Raw genomic sequence first — 17,301 nt, 5'->3', positions numbered from 1 at the left:
CATGCTACATTACACATAGTGAATTGCTCATTATAAGTGAAGGAATAAGGGGTGGCAGCCAGTAAAAACCCAGGCAGGGCCATAAAACGCTTCAAATATTTAGGAGTGGAATATCATTAATTACTGTAACACTGCTCCTGGGGTCCAGTGGGACCAAGAGGCCCAGTAAACCTCTGCTAATTCATTTTTAATGATGGAGTTCAGGTGCAAAAATGGCAGCAGGAGTAAATCACGATAAGGAAAGCTCTACTGAGCGGTGGGTGATGGATGGCCTTGTTATATAAACAGGGGTTTTGGTGTTTTACTGTAAGGACTCAACAGCCTTCATGTTTTTTGTTTTAAAAATAAAGTTTGAATGACACAGTAAAAAACCTCTGCGGAAGTAGTTGTTTTTGGAAGAAGCCACCCTCCTCCAGAAATAATTAAAAGTCATGGGATCGTTCATAGTTCACTGTTAGATTAATCTCTGCCTATGTGGTTGCTTCACTGTCGTCTTTCACCATCACCAGTAGTCTCTTTTATCCTCATGCAACCTCCCTCACTCATGGTTACATCACTGTGTCCTCATAACTGTCTGTTCCCATGTGAAATAAATGGACAGTAGGATAAAAGACTTTTACTCTTCAAAAAATAGTCCTAATGCTATGTCTGGAATTGAATTATTTTTCCAACAGAAGTCCAACCTAGACGTGGAGCCCAAGATGTCGCTGGTAGAGAGGATGAAGATCCTCAAGCAGAAGGAGGAGCAGTGGAAGAGCAGAGGCAAAGGAGCAGCTAACGACTCCGTCCAGTTCACTGTGGCTGGACGAATGGCCAAGAGAGGTGAGTTTACTCTGAGTGGCCTTCAGCTGGTATGAGCATGTTCATTGTTCTGCTGTGATAGGCAAACTCTCCATTCAGCTGCATGACTCCTTCAAGTGTCTCTCAGTGTCTTTTATTTGCCTTTTTATACACACACACACACACACACACACACACATACATACACACGCACACACACACACACACACATACATATATATTTATATATATATACATATCATTAGTCATCGATTCTCCCCTTGTTTTTCACCAGGTCTTGTGTCAGACACAGGAAAGGAGGAGTCACCACTTATCTCTCTCAAGAAGTCTAATGCCACACCCGTGAAGCCGCATGAAGGTATGTGAGTCTGTGAATCAGATAATCAATCAGCAGATGTTATGAATATTTCAGATATATTGATACCTTGAACTAGACTCTTGCTCTCATGTGAGTCACTAGGTACCACTAATTCCAGATGACAGAGACTTTTATTGAATTTTGAAAACTTGACATTAATGCTATAAATGAATCTTGTTCTGAAACACTGAGTGTACTGAGCCACAGTTTATCAGACCTCTGTTTGTGCTGGACAGAAATCTCCAGTAGAACTGATGTCAAAGTGGAAGGAGATAAAAGACTGGACAAGCTTGAGTCCTTCCTAGACAAGCTCCACAATAAAGGTACAACCCCCCTGTTTGTTATTGTTTTCCACATAAGATTATATTCAATTATATATTGTGTGATTAAGCATTGTATATGTTTCTTTTACTGCCACATAGCCATAGTGTACATTACATTACAGATCTCAATCATTACAGAACTTGTTCTTTCACTATTCACTCAAAGCACAACTCGGCAAAAAAAAAAAAGCATCATTGGCAAAAGCCCTAGTTTAACACTTCCTGTTCCTTCCCCTCTGTTTCCTCATGGTGGTGGGGTCAGGCGTGAGCAAAAGCAGGACATCCACGATTGAGGTGACGGCAGAGACGGAGAAAGAAGTGATGACCCTGGATGATGAGGAGACCTTTGGCAGCTTTTACAAATCTGTCTCACCCACGACTCTGCAGGTCTCCAGTGTGGTTCTTACTGAGGAGGACCTCAGCCAGATTCAGGCTGATACACCAAAGTTAGTTTATGATAATCATAAATTAGTTAGTGGCATCTTTACCCCTCCTCTGAAGATGTTTACACGATCATTCGCCCCCGATTATGTCTTAACTATTTTCCTTAACAATATTAATACATTTTAACTTACATTTAACTTATTTCTTGAACTTGAATGTTTGTCAATTTCAGGTCTTACATTGCCTGTCTTTATAATTTTCTCTGTTTTGTGTATGAATGTCTAAAGGCTCACCTCAGCCGTAGCAGAACACAAGCGTGCAGTGCGACCAGCCCGGAGAAATCAAGGCTCCAGGAACCCTCTGCGGGCTCTGGCTGCCCGCAACGACCTCCGGCAGGTGTACACTGAACAGAGGCTTAATGTAGCCACAGTGGAGACCAAGAGGATCCAAGTGGAGAGGAGTAAGACTGCTCTAACTTACCTACTGTGCCACTGCTAAGGTTCTTAACCTAGCTAAAGTTAAGAGTCTTAGAGGGCTCAGCAGCTTGAAAGGATCAACAAAAGTTAATCCCATAAAAACATCGATAGAAAAACTAGCAAAAGAATGAGATTATACCCAATAAATATAGTGTCCTTTTAGTATTTTAAATTCAGTCTCATGATAGCAAATTTCCCATCAGTTCATGCAGGAAATTGGACAATGACTTTACATGTACTGTAGTAACTTAGGAAAAGTCTTTGGTAAAGTCTTAGGACCAGTAGAAATTTAGCTGGGGCAATTTCTCAAGCGCCCAACCTGATTTTAGGTACAATTCTCTATATTCAGTTCCCCTCTATAGACTGGGCTGACCTCAGTGACCTTTTCTCATTTATGCAAGAGGAAGCAAGACAGTTATATATTTGCTGTCAAGCGCAGCTCACATAAAAGAAGAAATAAGAGAACACATCCTGTCTTTTATAATCTATGCTAAAGCTTTGTTTGTGTTTGTTTTGTTGATGGCAGATTCAATCACGACACTGCATTAGTTCAACCTTTAACCTGTAGTAGTTGATAATTGTGTCATTTTTGCTCTCCCACCCAGTGGCAAAACACTCCAACCTGGCCGATGTGGCCTTGGCAGGCCTCGCCAGCAAGGAGAACTTCCGCAAGGTCAGCCTGCGCAGTGTCAAGTCCACCGATGTCGTGACCAACAACAGTACACTGCCTTTCAACAAGCTCATGCTTATTCGCATCAAAGGTCAGAAACACAAGAGAATGTGCTGTGTGTTTGTTTTATTTAAATATTTGTTGAATGCTGCTGTGATGTGTGTTGATTAATCACCCAGAACCATTTATTATAAAGAATGACATAAGACGTTAAGTTAAAAACCAAAAAGGAAAATACAAATTTTAACTACAGATGAGATAAACGCTATTATGTCTGGTTGCAAAGAAGTAAAAGCTGCTTTGTCGCTGTCTGTAGGTCGGAGGCATGTCCAGGTGCGCTTGGTGGAGCCCACAGCCAACTCTCTAAACAGTGGCGACTGCTTCCTTCTTATAACGCCAAAGCAGTGCTTCATGTGGAGTGGAGAGTTTGCCAACGTCATTGAAAAAGCTAAGGTAGTGAATCTCACACATACTTGGATGCTACAGAGCTAGCACTGTCATGTTTAGACAGGTACTGCTACATCTTGATAATGTTGAAATAGAAAAAAAATGCTGCAGAAGGAATATTTCTGCCCCAGGTAAATCCATATTTGCGTTTTGATCAACATGCCCTGACTAAATACAGACTTCTTACTTCTCTCCTTGCTGTGCTTGCTGAGATAAATGTTCCACCTCTGTACAGTTGTAACATGTACGTTATTCTTTGTGTGACCAGGCATCAGAGATGGCCTCGTTCGTTCAGGCCAAGAGGGACCTCGGCTGCAAGGCCCCCCAGGTGACGGTGCTGGAGGAGGGCATCAACACCGAGAGCCGATGGGCCAAAGAGTTCTGGAGCCTGCTGGGGGGAAAGACCAAATACAGAGGTATATAACACACACATTTACTATGTACACTGAAGGATGAATGCCAGCAAACAAGGTGATCTCAGCTGATCACTCACAGGCTTATACACACACTGAACAGTTCACATGCTCATTATCCTCATTTGCTTTCTCTCTGTCTGTACCTCTGCTGGGTAACAGTCAAACTTTTATTTTGGTATTTTAGTGAGAGTGAGTGAGAACTGCAGTTCTTGTTTATACTTTATGTTATAATATAACACTGTCTAATAGAGCTTGTAGGTATCTACTGTTTTTCTTAAGAGTATGTCAGCTGTGTTGATGCTTTCTGACTCAAAGGCTTGAAGCTTGGTTTACCGTGTGAAGGTAAACCACTGCTGTCATACACGTAGGCTTACGTTGGTGTGTGTGTGTGTTTTTAGGGGCAGGGGAGCCAGAGGAGGATGAACTGTATGAGAGTGGGGTGCTAGACTCTAATGGGGTGTACAGACTCCAGGGAGACAAACTGTTGCCACATGAAGATGCCTGGGCCTCCATCCCGAGCGTCTCCTTGCTCAACTCTAAGGAGGTAACGACACCTTAGAGTTGTGACCTCATAAAAGATGACTAGGATGAAAGGCTAATGTGAAAGTTAGAGATGTTAATAAGACATCCCTAATACTTATTGTACACATTTATGATTATGCTTCTGTTGTGTTGCATGTTGTAATAACTGCGATAACACCAAGACATTTCTCTGTTTTCTCTCCACCTTCCTGCTGCTGGTAATACCCCACACCAGGTCTTAGTGTTTGACTTTGGCAGTGAAGTGTACGTATGGCATGGGAAAGATGTGCCCTTAGGTGATAGAAAAGTGGCCGTCAAACTGGGAAAACAGCTTTACAGCGGCAGCTACGACTACAGCAACTGCAGAGTCAACCCTTTAGATGCCTCCTGCACAAATAAGGATGTGCCTCAGTGAGTATGACCGACAAATCCCACTCAACTATAAAAGAGATTTTGTTAGATTATTTGTTGTGTTATTGTAGCCTCTAGTGGTTTGATTTTGCCAGCACATCTGCACAAAGAAGCCTTTTTTTTTTTTTTTTTTCAATTTTTCAATGATAACTTACGTGTGTGTGTGTGATTGTGTAATTGTGTGTGTGATTTCCAGGCAGGGGGAGGGTCGTCCGAGCTGGGCTCTGTTTGGCCGGCTGTCAGAGCACAATGAGACATCGTTGTTCAGAGAGAAGTTCCTGGACTGGGCTGAGAGGAAGAAAGAGGAAGCAGCTCAAGCTGAGGAAATCAAGGTAGAGATTAGACTCACTGTAAACAACATATTAGCAGTGACTGTGGATATCTGACGATCTGTTTTAAAGGAATTAAGTTGAAACACTGCTCTGCTCCAGCTCTTTAATTAATGAATATACTGAGTGAAGTAACAAATTTAAAACTGACTTAAAAACATTGTTTGTGTGCTCAGAGTCCAGTCCACTCCACTGTCCGCTCCCCACTCGAATTGGAACTGCAGCCATTCGATGCCAGCGCCCTGCTGGACAATGAGCCTGAGCCAGTGAAGGCTGTTCTGGAGGGAGTTGACGTGCAGCGGGGCCACGGCCTGGTGAGGACCGAGGATGGTAGGCAGGCAGAGTTGGCTACAGTAGTTGTAGACGCCTGGCACATCAAAGAGCACAGTGAGGAGGAGCTGCCTAAAGAGAGTGTGGGCCAGCTACACGAGGGCGATGCCTACATCATCCGTTGGAAGTACTCTGTCACCACATTAGGTGAGTCATGCTTGTAATCCAGCATTAGCCTGAAGAATAAGAATTAGACTTGTGAAATAGGAGGTTTGAATATGATGAAATATTAGTAAAACATGGGAGAAAATTAATGGCAAGAGGAATTAGTATCTGTCTGACTTACTCAAAATACTTAAATCCAATCTATTTGGAAAGCACATGTATGAGTGGGAACCATCATTTCACTGAAAAGTCGAGAAAATAATCACATTTAACTGTGGATGACAAGGTTTGAAAGAAAAGAGGCTTTAGTGTTGCATTGAAGGCCTGTAACTGTCCGGACATGGAAGCAGAAGTCCTGATTTCAAGCCCTGGGTTCACTCTGGTTCTGTTCTCTCAGTGGGGAAGCGGCAGAAACCCGGGGAGCTGAGCGCCGGAGCTCCTGGAAGAGAGAGGACCGCTTGTTTTTTCTGGCAGGGCCGGCATTCCAGCATCAGCGAGAAAGGAACCTCAGCTCTAATGACAGTGGAGCTGGGAAGCCACCGGGGGTCACAAGTGAGCATCAGTTCATTACAGTCGCACACAATCAAAATGTTATTATTATTCTCCGTTATTGTTATTGGAGGCATGGTTCCTGTTTAGCAATGGAAAAAAAAAAAAGATTTGTGTGGATACAGGTGTTGGTGAGTCAAGGGAAAGAGCCGCCGTGCTTCCTCCAGCTCTTCCAGGGAGGTTTGATCATCCACAAGGGCAGCAGAGAAGACAGTGCCAACAACACAGGTGAAAAACAAAAGAAGATGTTTGTTGTTTTCAGTGATGCTCTGTTATACTGCTGATTGAAGGCTTTAATTCACTGTAAAATATTGTATCAAACTCATCAATACCACATGGTGAGTTCAGACTTCTTGACCACTTGTGTTAACGATGGACTCAGATTTGTCTTACATTTTTTTATGTCACAGTAACAAATAGAATTTTTAAAGTCATATTCTCTCGTCCGTGTTCAGATGGCTGGAGGTTGTTCTGTGTCCGTGGTGAGGCAGATGTGGAGGCCTCACTGGTGGAAGTGGACTGCCAGCGTGCCAGTCTGCGGTCACGCGCCAGCTTAGTGCTTCTTAATGCTCAGAAAGCTCAACTCTACTTGTGGCATGGCTGTAAATCACACGCCAGTGCCAGGCAGGTGGCCAAAAGAGCTGCGGACAAATTAACCCAGAGGTGTCCCTCAGAGTTAGGTCTGAGCAGCACCAGCAGCGTGGAAGTTGAGGAGGTGGAGGAAGGAGCTGAACCCTCAGAGTTCGTGAAAGCTCTGGGCTCGCAGGACAAGAAAGCCTACGACTGTATGCTGCAAGGTGTGTCCGCACAATCACACGCTACTTAAACCTACTGAGCAACAAATTATCAGCTAGAAAGATCAACAATGATTTGTGTGTGTGTCATCTCTAGATCCAGGGAAGTACAACTACACACCCCGGCTGTACCGGCTGAGTGCCAGCTCTGGGCTGTTTGAAGGGGAGGAGCAGCTGTATCCTGCCCGGGTGATAGAGGGAGTCATGGCGATGCCTTTCCTGCAGGAGAACCTCTACGCCACACAACAGCCAGGTACCACACACCTGCAGCAATGTTACAGCTCAGTGAATTATATGTTTATTATTTGCCTAATACTTTCTATTAAACTAAACATCCCACTTTGTTTCTGGAATATAAATCAATGTAAAACTGTGTCTGATATGTGTGATATGTTTAGAGTAAGATGAAAGAGCCAGTGGGAGTCAATACTAGAACAGAAATATATCTACATAATATTTGACCCTTAGTTGAGGAAGAAGACATACAAAATTACATTTGTGAACCAGCACCAGGACAGTATTTACATAATAAAAATGACTCCTCTTGTTAGGTGATATGTCAGTGGCTGTACTGTAAATCCAAATTCAAAATAATTTGTACATTTTAGAGATTCATCCCTGATCTGAATCAGAGAGATTTTGCAGAAACAAAGAGTTTGTCTTGGCAGGTTTCTCATCTAGGACACAAAGAAGCAGCAGACAGAAATTACAAAGATGTTCAGTTTCACATTGTTCTCAGTTTGAACCTTGGACTGATGAAAATTTAACAATAAGGTGCTGGTGTTTAAAAGACTCTTTCACATGCTTCTCTGTTGATCAATATGTTTTATTGTTAGGACTTCATGTGCAACCTTCTAGCCTTCACAACGCCTTCAGTAGAACATATTACCCCATTGTGCCATTGGGTGTAAAGTGCTCTACCTTCCTATCTCATTCTCATGCCATGACTTCTCCAGCTCTGTTCCTGCTGGATAACCGTATGGAGGTTTACCTGTGGCAGGGCTGGCAGCCTGAAGACACGCAGTGCACCGGCTCTGCAAAGATGCGCTGGGACAGCGAGAGGAAATGTGCCATGGAGACTGTGCTGCAGTATTGCAAAGGTCCGAGTTCACAGACAGAAATTTTGGCTAAAAGCCCAGAAGTGCTGAAATGTTTATGTACTGTAATCAGACAGGTGCTCTCATATATTTCCTCTCCAAAGTGATCATCTGTGGTGCACATAGAACACAATCATTTATTAAATTAATTATTCAAATCTGAAATAAACTCTGTGATCCTGTTGCTTATTTTGCTGCTAAATAATGATTGGTATGCTTTTGTGTTTTAAATATTGATTTATTTTATTTTCAACTACTTATAGTAACTGACACTAAGTACTTAATTCTACCAAAAACACAGCTAGTAATTTTATACTTCCTCCATCCAGTAGCATCACCACCTTTGCATTTTAGTCATTTTCATCTCTTCTCCAATTCTGCTTTTTTGTATGATTTACAGAGAAGAACCCTCGGCGACCCCCCTTGGCTTATCTGGTCCTAGCAGGCTGCGAGCCCCTCACCTTCACCAACATCTTCCCATACTGGGAGAAAGATACCAGCATCACTTCAAAGGTAGGAGCCATGTAGTTGACTCCAGAAAGAATCTAAATCATTTTACTCAGCTGTTCAGATAAAGTGCCATCACACAGATGCGTCTATTAAAAGATGGCATGCAGAATCACATTTAGTGTGAAGTGAAGAGTTGTTGGGGAAAAAACAGACTTCAGTGCAACAGAGGTTTGATCTAATGAAATTAAGAATTTATGTGAATTTTAAATGCTCCCTTAGACTGAAACCAGTGACCTTTCAGTTTCCAAACAGCCTCATTAAACTCATGAACACTGCAATATATTGCCTGGTGGTATGAATTTATTTGCACATATTTACATATTATCTATTTAAATCTGTTGTGTATAATTTAAATCTTAAATATAGAAATGGAAACTACAGTAGTTAAATTTGACATTTGTTTATTCTACTGTAATTCATATGTGCATGCAGCTTGAGAGCTCCAAGAATAAGGTGATCTTGGTGAAGGAGGCCCTGTCCAAGCTCAGTAAGCAGCAGTACTCCATCGAGGAGCTGACCCGCAAACCGCTGCCGGAGGGAGTGGACCCTCTGCGCCTGGAGGATTACCTGTCTGACGAGGACTTCAAGGTAGGACACACCTGGTGACTCCTGAAGGATCACACAGCTAAACACTTAGTGTTAGAAGACAAGAGGAACATTTAACAGCAATATTCAAACGCAACTGATCAGCACCGATAAGAAATGCAAAGTATGAAACTTAAAGGTTTAAAACAACAAAAATCATTTTTGCTTCCATCCAGTAGAAGCTTCCTGGCAGGTAAATCAGTTGTGTGTTTGCTTTTGCTGATGAGACAATCGTACATAGTTATTTAGTGCATACCTGACAATATGTTAGAGCTGATTAACATGTATACAGATTTGAAATATTCCATAGAAAGAGATCCAGTCTATAACTAATGACTGTCAAAGACCTCTGTGCTTTATGTTTTACATTATAATGTTATTACAGTGCCAAAATATTGTCACTATCTGTTGTGTGACATTTTTCCTCTTACTTTTGCAGACACTTCTTGAAATGAATCGAGTTGAGTTCAACGCCATGCCAAACTGGAAGCAAAAGAACCTGAAGAAAAGCAAGGGTCTGTTTTAAAACTAATCTTTTGTACACAGGCTTTTCTTTTCTTTATGTTTTCTCAGCAGCTTTTCTTACATTTTTTTTTTTTATTCCAAGAAAAAAAAGAAATAATGTCCTTCTTTTGTAAAGGATAGGAAAAAAAAAGCAAATGTACAATTTTGTTCAAATGTTGATCTATTTTTAATAACAGTGCCATTTTTAATGTTTCTCTGTGTCATTGAAATATTTAGCCAACAATCATGTGCAATTGTTAATCTTTTTGATAGTATGTTTTCTTTGTATGGTAAGAATAGTTACCCCTGCATTATAAATATGTAATATACTATAAATGAATGTGTTTTTATGTTTAGTCCAGACATGTCGAGTTTTGGGTGAGAATGCGTTTGTATGAAAGTAGCCAGTGGTTTAAAACTGGGAGATATTCATCGATTTTTACATTTCATGGAAAAAGTCAGCCCTGTGTAGCGCATCAATGTCTCCACTCTGAGGGTGCCAGAGACAAGCAAAACAAATGAAAGTTCAGAGAGCAATCCCTATAATATGTGGTTGTTTCAAAGAAATTTGATGGTTTCAAACAAAGACTGTATGCCAGACATCTTGTGCTTTAATTGTAATGGAAAAAATATAAGTTTTTATCTTTTTAGTTTTTATCTATTTTGACCAAAAAAGATCACCATATTCATTTGTGTGATGAGGTATTTTTGTCGCATCAGATTGTGACCTTGTGAAGAGCAGAAATTGGTCCAAATTAAAACATGGAACTGAAACTCTGACTTTCAACCATTACACTGATACTGTAGTCAGTGTCATTGAAACTGGCCCATAATCTTTGGTACTGAATATTTCCTCGCTTATGAATAACTTCCTGCCAGTGGTGGCAGCCCTCTGATAAACTGGTTGTTTGGGACCAATTCAAATGTTTTTGTCTTGTCATAAGTGTTTTGTGAATCTGTGTGTGTGTGTGTGTGTGTGTGTGTGTGTGTGTGTGTGTACATGTACAACTAAAAGTATTAAGTGTGTGTATGAAAGAGAGACAGTGAGAGAAACTGTGCAGTAGAAACTGCGTGTTGTAGCAACAGCTGTGCTCCTTATAACAGTATGTTTATGTATAGAACATACTTTGATAAGTGACTTAAGAAAATCTCTGCATGATCACGAACATGTTTTGCTTAACAATCCTATATGAATTTGTTGCAATATGCATCTTTTGTTGTGATATCTAAGATCTGCATTATATGTGGAGATGGCAACCAGGCCAGCTTTTATTTCTTGGCACATAAAAATGAACATTGGTGGTTGGGAAATGAGATGCTCATTCCCTTTTTAAATAAAATATTTAAAAAATGTTTGCCTCTGATCTTTTCAGCAGCACCGGCGTGAATGCCATAGTAACATCACCCTCACGAACAAGATCCATCAGAGATCACATCAGACAGAAACATGATGAAAATGAACAATGGCTCACTGGGACAGTTTGAGTAGAACAGAGGCATTGTTGATGTTATTAGTGCTCAACCTACTATGGCAAGTCATAATGTCTGCTGTGAAAAGGCCTGTTGGGATCAATATTCCAACAGTTACTGCATTGCAAACACAACAGTTTATTTCTTTGGAATAGCTAATCACAGTCATTTATTTTATTGCTGTGTTTTTTTTTTTTCTTCAGTTTTTAAAAGTAAAATGATGCGTTCTTTGCTGTTGGCCTGAGAAGTTTACTTTTTCCAACCTGCGTTCCTTGTACTGCTTTAAAGCCAAGAATCTATTGTGGCAACACAAGCTTTTACAGTAGTTGGACATGATGCCAGCTAAAGAATCTCAACACCAAAATCCTGCCCAGGCTGTGAACTCTTATAGTGGAGCAGTAAAACATTACAGAGCAACTATTTTTCAAAACATCTTCATAGCCCTTTTTTTTTTTTTCACAGCAGGGATTTAAACTTGTCATATCAGGAGAAGCACAGGTTGAACTAATCACATTTACCTCGCCTCCATTTCATTTAGGGGTGTCGGAAAGCTCTGCGAGTGAGCCAGCAAGCACAATGCCAGAGCTGGAACTGCTCCACCTAAATTGAATAAAGCCCAGTATTAATGTTATTAGTAACACCTGTGTTGGACAAGTCAAAAATATCCACAGTCTGGTCCGTGAGAAAGGTCTCTACAGCTTTGTTAGATTAGATGCTTTAAAATCTATAAAGCCATTAGACCACAAATGGCCATTTCATTAAAATATCTCAAGGAACCACATCTGGCAAGAATGATGTTGTTAGTTTTGGCTCATTTAGAACTACGGTGAATAAAACAGCTGGGACATCACACTCAGATATTCAGTAAGCTCATTGTTGTCATCATATTGTGCACAGGCTGGGAGCCAATGATTATTTGGCCACTTGGAGGCCGAGAAAACGAGCTGTAAACACACTGAAAAAATGTTGCTTTTACATTGATAATGGCAACGTGCACATTTACGCATTGAGCACACGGTAAAGCGACACTAGAATTCATCTGGAGCTGTGTTCGTCCACTTCATTGATGTAAATCCAATATTCACTCTCCTTTTTATCTCAAATCCTATGAAAAATCTCCTGGGCAGGCAGCATCAGAGTATGGTGGCTGAGAGAGATCAATGCACTTTAAGAAAATGTATGCAAATTAAGAAAACATCCTCATCAATTTGTCAACACGTGTGTGCTGCAAATACACGCGACCAAACCACATACAGAACGCACATCAAGTACCACAGACAACAACTCAAGTGCTTCCAGGGGACACAAAAACGTGGCCTCTGCGGCGTCCAGTGACAATTCGCTGTGGGTTCAGCCTGATGATTGACCTTTTTCATATACAAGCATTCATTGATCTACATAATGGAAATATTGATTATACAACACCCCGGTGTCCTCAGTATCTACATCCGTGACTGCGTTACTATGTAGTTCTCTACTTCCAATTTTTCTGAGGACATCCTGAAGTCTGCTTATGTTTGCACCTTTGCAAACTGCTGCATTAGGTAAAAGGTAATCATGACAGTCATTCTTATATTCAACCACCAGGGGGTGTTGTCTGTCCAACCTTTACCTTCTGTGAAGCATTTTGCTGTAAATCTGTGCAGCCTTTTGGGTTGTGCATTATCAAAAAGGGATGAGAAGAAAATTAGACATTTAAAACTAACCAAAACAAACTTGTGAGGCAGAATGAAAATTTCTGTTTGTGGGTGGAGGTTAGACTGAGGAGGTACATCTCGAACATTGTGTCATAAACATTCATAAGTATCCATTAAGTTCTGCCTGACTCATGCATTTCACTAGCCATTTTAAACAGCACCTGCATGGCTGGGGTGCAGTGCAGCTGTGCATAACACACCCAGGGTCACTGACATAGCCTACAATATAAACACTCAGAGATAGGCATGTATTACATAAAGGAAACATTTATTCAAACATAAACGAGCTCTGCATCTCTTCCCTGCAGAGCCACATATCACACTGATGCAAACAAACGGCCCTAAAGTTACTTCCACAACAGATGGCAGGAGGTATCCGCTGCTTCCTCAGCAACTGGGCGGCTGGTTTGTTTATTTATTATCAACTCTGTCCTGCGAACATTAATCACCTGCATCGCTCTGCCTTCTGGCTCAGGTGCCACAGCAGCCCACAATGTGGCTGACAGGGAGGCAGACACTGAAGCTGCTGATACAAGGTAGATTAGCTTGAGTAATAACGCGCTGGATGTGAGCTGATGGAGCTGGACGAGGAGCTTCGTTGGGCAAAACAGTCTAGAGCTTTGATCAGGCCCCAGATTTTGACTGAGCATGAGCCCAAAGAGTTCCTGAATTCAGTCTGAACCTGTCACTTCATGAAGTAAAACACAATTCAAAAACAAAAATGTCCCTTCTCCATATGTGTGTAGGTGTGCTTATAACTTCATAACTGCAACCCTCCAATCCTGTTTGTTTTCCTTGACTATACTGATGAATGTTAATTATAGACTGAACTTTCAAAATAAAGCATTCTGGGTTCTGTCAAGTTTTACCAAGGTGACAATACTTTTAGCGTCAACACACTAGTTAGGGGAATAGTTTTAGGACATTATGGAGATGAGACGACCAATATAACTCTCGTGTGTACGGTGAATATGTAACTAAAGCAGCATTCACTTAGCTTAGCTTAGCATAAAGACTGGAAACGGGAGAAATGGCTATAGCCTGGTAACAGGTAACAGGTAATGAAATCCTCTAAAGTTTATCACAGTATATTTTAAAAGTTTTAAATCAAAGGGAAGAAATTAGACAGTACAGTGTTGTGAAGGTTATGTGCCCCTAATGTTTCTTGGCTGGGAGCAGAAACTTCCTGGAGTATCTGATGTTTTCCTGGCAGACTTCAGAAAGTCACAGCTCCCAGCCAAGAAATAGCATAAAACCATAAGTTGCCATTTTTACACTTTTTTAAAAAAATGACAAACTAAATATATTGTGTCAATTAGCTAAACCAAGCAAACAGACCACTTCCTGTAGTTTTATTTTAACAGAACTTGAATGAGAATCTTCTCCACAAGAAAGTGGAGACGTGTATTTCCAAAAACCATTTCTTTAAGTTCTTTGTAAAAATGGTGGAACGGGGAGAGACTTCTGGAAATGTTGCTAACATACTGGAGGCAACCATAACAACATGAAACATTCAGTGTGTTTTCCACAGTTCATTCCAGGCAACATTAGGCTTAGACTCTCTTGCATTTTACCCCAGAACTTCCTGCAGTTTGTTAAAACTGTCCTTGCCAACCTCTATTCACTGGTGATTCAGAGCACTGTATGTGCGGATTTCAAAACTTAAAATAAAAAGATAAAAGTAGTATCAGAGTTATTTGATTTGTGTATGTGTGTGTGCGTTTGGCGTTTAATAGACGCCAACTTCAAATTTTCCCAAGGCAAGTGATTTCACTCAGAAAGAGCCAAACAATGCTAATCTGCAAAATACTGTACATGTCCCCTCGCTTTTCTTTGAGGTCTTCTTTCATTATAAGATAAGATGTGTATTAGCTGGAGCAGCGGAGATGAACTCTGGATGGAGAAAACCAAGTGAGTCCTTCGGATTCTCATAACTCACAAAGCAATAGTGCTGGGCTCTGCTGGAAGGAAAAACAAAGTAAAACGCTTGTTTTCTTATATGGGAAATCAAAGACCTTGAAATATTAATTGTTCGCTCCAACCGCAGGAGCCAGTGTTGAACAGAGGAGAACCTGCAATAACCTTGGATGTCTGTAAATGTGTGTCTGTGTGTGTGTGTGTGTGTGTGTGTGTGTGTATGTGTGTGTGTGTGTGTGTGTGCGTGTGTGTGTGTGTGCGCGCCCTGAGGAGAATCAGTGGAAATAAAGGTGATAATGTTGATAATCAATGTTCCTCTCTGGCTTCCCTCCCAGCAGCTCTGGAGCTGGATCAGCTCGCCAAGTTCTCACAGACTGCTTAATAGCTACAGTGGGATTAACTCTCTGTTTTCTATTTCTGTTATTTAAAGTACAAGTACAATTTTCTTTACTTGTGTTTTGAATGCGGGACTTTTACCTGTAACAGACTGCATTTACACTGTGGTATTAAAGCATCTTAATAGTTCTGATAGTTCCTTGACAATAATTTCCTTTTGTGTGTCAAAGTAATTGCAACTCAAAGGCTCACATACTAGATTTGTCAGGGTTTTCAGTGGTAGCTAATGGCCTTTTATAAGCAGACAGAGCTGGCTCAAGAATCCTTGTGTCAGGACCTAAATGTGGAATGTCTGTGTCATGATGACGAATAACTTAATTCATTGACACAGACTGTGAAAAGCATGTGAAAGCTCTGATAAATGGACTTTGGACTTGGGGTTATTGTGTAGCATGTTCTGTTCTCAAGGTCAAGAATCAACTTCTTTTTTCTTTGACAGAACAACTGAGAGCAGCTTTATCTGTGGATAGCTGAGCTCTCCTGGTCCTTGTTGACCTGTTTTTTATTCAGTAGGCTACAGATGTATATCCTTCAGGCTGCAGCTGCACCTCATCCCCAAATGAGATGACGCGCTGAGGATTTATCAAAACTAATGATGCATCCAGGCAATCTTCAACAAATTGAAATTTTTTGTTGGCTTTGACATCAATAAATCTTGTAAAAACATGGACTCCATTACAGGATGGATTGCCAGTAGAAGCCACTGATTGAGTCTTCAGATTGTCCTTTGGAGTCGGGCAAACCTTTTTATTTTATTGACAGATATGGATGCCTCTTTTAGCACTTTGGTTTATTTAATTTCCTCTTAAATTCATCAGGTAACAACTTAAAAAATTTCTTGCACAAAAATCTTTAACATGTAATGATTCACATTTTGTGACTAATTAAAGTGCCGTATTTCTGGTTTCTGCTCAATTTACTCTCTGACCAATTCCATCTTTAAATCAGAACTGACACACTCATTATTTTGAGTTTATCCACTTTTGTTCCTCCTAAATTAGCCAGTTAGGGAATACTGGAAGCCAACATGGCTCCGTTCTGTTCAAGTGTCCTGGTAAGCCATGGCAGTGTGACAGTGAGCCAGCATGCACAATACAGAGACCTTGAAACTGAAGCAGCCAAATGGAATTAAACCATTTATTTACACTCATGCTTTTGCTTCTGTGACTTGCCAAAATGTCAACCGTGAAAAGGACCTATTAAGTAAATAACTTCTAAAGTGCCCCCAGTAGAGTCTTGAGAGTCTTTTAAGAGGTAATCTCCTTGTAAGGGAATGTAAATGAAGAATGAAATAAAATCAAACAAGCAAACACTTGCATAGCACACATGTTAAGCATTAGGAGAGCTGTTCACACTGAGCCAACAGCTGAAGTGAGCATTTATATAGTCTGATGTGTGATGTCAGTGGGTATTTCCAGGCAGCAGATGGTGACAGTTTGCCTACTTAACTTCACCACACTCCCTCTCTCTCCCTCACACACACACATACTCACACACCTTAACTATACAAGCTTCCATCACACGGAGAGAAAACAAACAAATTCATATCCTACACCATCCTTTGACAAAAGCAGGTGCTCTACACCACTTGCATGCATAAATGCCTCCTTCACACACACAAACATGAACACACACACACACACACACACACACACACATCTCCCAGTGACGAAAGCCTGCCTGTATCGACCATGACATCAGTCCTGTTTCCCGCGGATGAGAGGAGAACTGCGGATGACAGATTGATTGAAAGATCTTCCTCCCCCTCTCATCCATCATTTCAGTCTGTTCAATCCATTGGCCACAAAGAGAGAGAAAACCATTTAGGCCAGCCCTGACCATCAAGTCACCCAGAGGGGTTTTAGGCAACACACAGCTGGGGCTCCGCTCTTACAGAAAACATGGGGATCACAGTTTGTTTGGCTTGGATTAATACAAAGTGCCATTTACTTGACCTTGCCTTTCTGAATGTAAAGGTAGCAGACCTACTCCTCCTGATGGTGATGTAGACTGAATTTTATTAGCCCTGTGGCGGTTGAGCTGCTTCATAATCTAATGCCAAAAGTTCTTTACCTGAGTGAGGTTGGGAGAAGCCCAAAATTTAATCTCGAGACATGAGGGGTGTGTGTGTGTGTGTGTGTGTGTGTGTGTGTGTGTGTGATTTGTCTAAGCTGCTCTAAGATATGTCTCAGCTGATGCTGTGTGAAAGT

The 17,301-nt window shown here is 41.1% G+C and overlaps 1 protein-coding gene across 1 annotated transcript in view; it reads left to right on the top strand.

Annotated features, from left to right (window-relative positions):
• The window catches only part of svild (supervillin d), a 54,675-nt gene extending 44,065 nt beyond the window's left edge, over positions 1-10,610 (top strand). The window contains exons 9-28 of the mRNA XM_056365916.1: positions 675-822; positions 1,076-1,159; positions 1,396-1,482; positions 1,745-1,928; positions 2,154-2,326; positions 2,948-3,103; positions 3,329-3,465; positions 3,728-3,875; positions 4,274-4,419; positions 4,633-4,808; positions 5,005-5,140; positions 5,314-5,614; positions 5,970-6,124; positions 6,247-6,349; positions 6,577-6,918; positions 7,013-7,168; positions 7,872-8,015; positions 8,413-8,525; positions 8,955-9,110; positions 9,547-10,610. Of these exons, the coding sequence (XP_056221891.1) occupies positions 675-822; positions 1,076-1,159; positions 1,396-1,482; positions 1,745-1,928; positions 2,154-2,326; positions 2,948-3,103; positions 3,329-3,465; positions 3,728-3,875; positions 4,274-4,419; positions 4,633-4,808; positions 5,005-5,140; positions 5,314-5,614; positions 5,970-6,124; positions 6,247-6,349; positions 6,577-6,918; positions 7,013-7,168; positions 7,872-8,015; positions 8,413-8,525; positions 8,955-9,110; positions 9,547-9,633 (3,132 nt within the window). The 3' untranslated portion in view covers positions 9,634-10,610. The remainder of the gene's footprint in view (positions 1-674; positions 823-1,075; positions 1,160-1,395; positions 1,483-1,744; positions 1,929-2,153; positions 2,327-2,947; positions 3,104-3,328; positions 3,466-3,727; positions 3,876-4,273; positions 4,420-4,632; positions 4,809-5,004; positions 5,141-5,313; positions 5,615-5,969; positions 6,125-6,246; positions 6,350-6,576; positions 6,919-7,012; positions 7,169-7,871; positions 8,016-8,412; positions 8,526-8,954; positions 9,111-9,546) is intronic.
• The last annotated feature ends 6,691 nt before the right edge of the window (positions 10,611-17,301 follow it).

The sequence above is a fragment of the Seriola aureovittata genome, chromosome 21 (assembly GCF_021018895.1).
Source record: "Seriola aureovittata isolate HTS-2021-v1 ecotype China chromosome 21, ASM2101889v1, whole genome shotgun sequence".
NCBI classification, from domain to species: Eukaryota; Metazoa; Chordata; class Actinopteri; order Carangiformes; family Carangidae; genus Seriola; species Seriola aureovittata.
This window is presented reverse-complemented; position numbering and strand designations above follow the sequence as displayed.